The 3865-nt window shown below is 39.7% G+C and overlaps 1 protein-coding gene across 1 annotated transcript in view; it reads right to left on the reverse strand.

Moving 5' to 3' along the window:
- LOC101848779 (mitochondrial import inner membrane translocase subunit Tim10-B) overlaps positions 1-2926 on the reverse strand; it is a 12254-nt gene extending 9328 nt beyond the window's left edge. Inside the window, exon 1 of the mRNA XM_005108571.3 lies at positions 2656-2926. Coding sequence (XP_005108628.1) covers positions 2656-2741 — 86 coding nt within the window. The 5' untranslated portion in view covers positions 2742-2926. The remainder of the gene's footprint in view (positions 1-2655) is intronic.
- Between the last annotated feature and the right edge of the window lie 939 nt (positions 2927-3865).

The raw sequence follows: 3865 nt of genomic DNA on the forward strand, positions 1-3865 counted from the left end.
TTTTGCTCTGTTTGTATATAATTGTATATATAATATATATCAATTTGATAGCTTATCATTTTTGAACGGCTCATTCTATCAGGTTTAAGAAAATACCGTATATGGTTTTTATAGGCCTTCTGTTGAACCGTAAATGGTCATTTTTCAGTAGCCGGTATACATCTCTGGTACCTCAGCTGAGCGCTTCTAGGGTTAAGTCTGTCCTTTTTGATAGTTTATGTAACGCCTACAAAGCCTAGCTTATAAAAGTGAAGTGGAGGGCCGTACACATAACCTCGATGCTATGCCATGCGTATGGGAGGGCCGTAGGCATAGCCTCGATGCTATGCGTACGGGAGGGCCGTAGGCATACCCACGAGGCTATGCTTACGGGAGCCGTACGCACAGCCACTTTGTATTAAAAATGACGGGGTGAGATTTTGATGGCTGGTGCAAATTTGACAGGGCGAAACGAGGCAACTTCGACAGGGGGGTGGGCCAATTTCGACCTGACTCAGATTTGTTCCAGGCAAAGTCAAAATACCAGCTTCATATAATAAGCAAAATTACCTTTAACAGCCTTTAACAAACTAGATCTAATAATAAATAGCATTGATATCGCGCATATCCCCGCCCAACAGCAGGCTCTATGCGCTTTACACGATATCTAGAGATCTATCACTTCAGTTTTTATTAATCTTTGTTGTATTATCATTTTCACCATGGGTTGCATTACCTGTCACATACAAACTCGCAGAAATTTAAACTTAGAAATCTAGATCTAGACTACTCAACTGTCGCGTTAGGAGCTAGATGTGTGTGTGCGTGTATCATACTTTAATTTTAATTTTACGCAAGTTAGACTTTAGGCTTGGATCTAGAAAATCTAGAGTCTACACTAGATCTAATATCCATGATCTAATATCTAGATCTAGATCTCAATCTCAAGGAGATTAAACGTAGAAGACGCATCTTTCTGATTGGCTGCTAATTTTAGTACTGTGATGTCATCACTTCCTGGGATACCCACATGGAACGACGTTTTCGGTAACTTTTTGGATTCCTAGATCTAGATCTAATACTTGGACGTGATGGAAGATCCTAGAATGTTGATGCTTAGAACAGTAAGATTAAGAACGCTGATGCTTGTTGAAATAGAAACACAGTAAACACAAAGACAACAAATCGCACGAAAATTGCCGTAAAGACGCGGGAGGATTAGATCTAGATCCACCCCCCCCCCCCCATACACATTCTACATCACTAATATATATATAAATAGATTGCCCTGATCTATAGAAAAAACAAAAAGAACTTCAAAGCTACAGATTATAATTTATGGGACTGTTGGTCAGTCGGGCGGAGGAGAAGAGAAAAAACAAACTGTCTGGGACCGGGATCGAATCGCTCCTAAAATCATTGCATGACTTCAAATGCAGACGCACTCTGTATTCGGCCATCAGAACTTCCGAGAGCGAGAGGTAGGTTAAGCATCATATACATAGACACTTCCATCTTTGGTGCCATGCGGTTGGCTATACTTAGAATCTAGAGATGTAGTCATGTGATCGGAGGGGTAGTACCTGGTCTGACATCAAACAAGATGGGCGCCTTACCTAAAAATAGTTTGCATCTTTCTACGTTTAATCGCATGTGGTGGTCATTCGTTTCTGACAACTGACGTATAAATGGAATGGCCCCCAACAGTTCAATTATCATACTATTCTATATCTAGATCTAGATCTAGAGTCGTCTAGAGTTCTAGATCTAATATCTAGATTTTAGATCTAAGGGAGTGTATACAGACCCGGTAACCGGGAACAAAGTCACAAAGTATACAGACCCGGTAGTGGAACTCTTTTGTGATTTTGGAAAGTTTCAAGCGCCCTCTTGGCTCTGGGTAGACCTAGATCTAGGTTCTTCTATATATCTATGGCCTAGGCTAGGTCTAGATCTAGACAGACAGACATAAATCATTGATCTAGTTTCGAGGCTAGCCTAGATCTAGATCTAAATTCTAAATGAAGATTGTGGATGTCTTTTCGTTGAACGATCGTTTTTCCTCTGTTTTGGAGATGGAGGAATCACAATTTGAAGAAAAGAACAATGTCATAATTTCTCTCGAGCATTCATCCTCTCTATTTCTCTCTCTGTCGCTCGCATTCTCTTTTTCTTTGTTCGTCTCTGTCTTTCTTTCTCCCCACCTATTTTCCACTAGATCTAGATTCTAGATCTATATCTTTCTCTCGTTCCCTCCTGCCAACTGGGGCATGTCATACATTTTGCTAGCACTTCCCCCTGCTCTCTCTCTCACACACACACACTACCGGGTCTGGGCGCTGAAACTTTCCGAAATCACAAAAGAGTTCCCTTACCGGGTCTGTATACTTCGTGACTTTGTTCCCGGTTACCGGGTCTGTATACACTTCGATTTCGATAGAGAGGAGGATCATTTGAATTTCCCCCAAGACATCATACCCATAATAAATTATACTCTACAGAGACAGACAAGATATTGGGATCTGCTAATGTTCAAAGAGGCCAAGATATCTAGATTCTAGATCCAGATATCTAGATCTAGATCTAGATCTAGATCTAGATCTAGACTTAGAATCTAGATGTAGATGTAGATGTAGATCTAGCCTACCTAGAATCTAGATCTAGTTCTAGATTTACCTGTTGTACATATCCACCATCATTTCCATTTCAAGTTCATTTACAAATTTCACAGCAGCATCGCTGAGTTCTGGCTGGGCAGCCATTTTGACACTAAATATGGGATAAGCTGGAGTTGTGTGAGTGACAAATTTAAGTCACTGGCACAGCGACAACAAAACTCCGACAATAAATGTCGAGATTCAAGTCTTAATTTTCTTCGAACTTTCCAGCGTCCTTCCCACTTGTCACTGTTGCACCATGTGTGTCTTGTAAACAAAAGTCAGAGTCACTTCCCTTTTGACCTCTAGAGGCCCGACCGCCGGTTGGTCAGATCTTCATGAGAATGAACGCTAAAGTGGGGGAAAAATATGATAACAATAATCAAAATAACAAAACAAGGCAGCGCCTCAAGTTATTAGGATGTTCTCTTGTTTGCAAAACAAAATTCGTCTAAAATGTCCAACAAATTATTCAGTACTTAATCTAATCATACAGCTCAAGGGTCCACATATTTAGCTCTGTTGTATGAAGTGCTCGTAACTTTTGTAATAAAAAAAAAAAGAAAGAAAGTAAAAAGAGAAGCAGCGTTCATTTTGCTTGTCCTGTAATAGTTGTCGACAGTTTGTTTTGAAAAAAATAACAAAACAGAACGACCTACTAAACTGTTAAATAGATAATGTGATTCTGTTTATATTAACAGAAAAACGTGTTTTTGGCTTGGATCAAGGACCCCTCGACTTGACATAGTCTAAAGGCTTCTAAAACATGCTTTCGCTGAACTGAACAATAAATACAAAAAAATACTAGTCACTTATCATACAAAAATAGATCGGTCTGCCTAGAGGGTAATTTTTTTTTCTTCAGAAACTGGACGATTAATGGAGAAACATAATGTTCATCCTACTTCTGATTTTGGTCATGCCATCAGAGACATGCCATTTAGTCAAGTGTAGCCAATCAACGAGATCGACACAATTGTAAACAAAACAAATCACACGACCAATCGTTGACATGGAAATTCCTTCTTCCCCGAAACAACTTAATATTACCTAATTTCGATTACAGCTGTTCACGAGGAACGCTATGCTCGAGATGACCAGGCATTCACTGACCCGTCCGTTATCTTATTATAGAATCTATGTGACTGAGAGTTGTTGGATCCCACAAGACAGATTGTAAACCTCAACTCATGTTAAATGTGATAGCTTCTAATCGACATTAGGCCTAG

This window comes from Aplysia californica, unplaced genomic scaffold (genome assembly GCF_000002075.1).
Source record: "Aplysia californica isolate F4 #8 unplaced genomic scaffold, AplCal3.0 scaffold00700, whole genome shotgun sequence".
Taxonomy (NCBI): Eukaryota; Metazoa; Mollusca; class Gastropoda; order Aplysiida; family Aplysiidae; genus Aplysia; species Aplysia californica.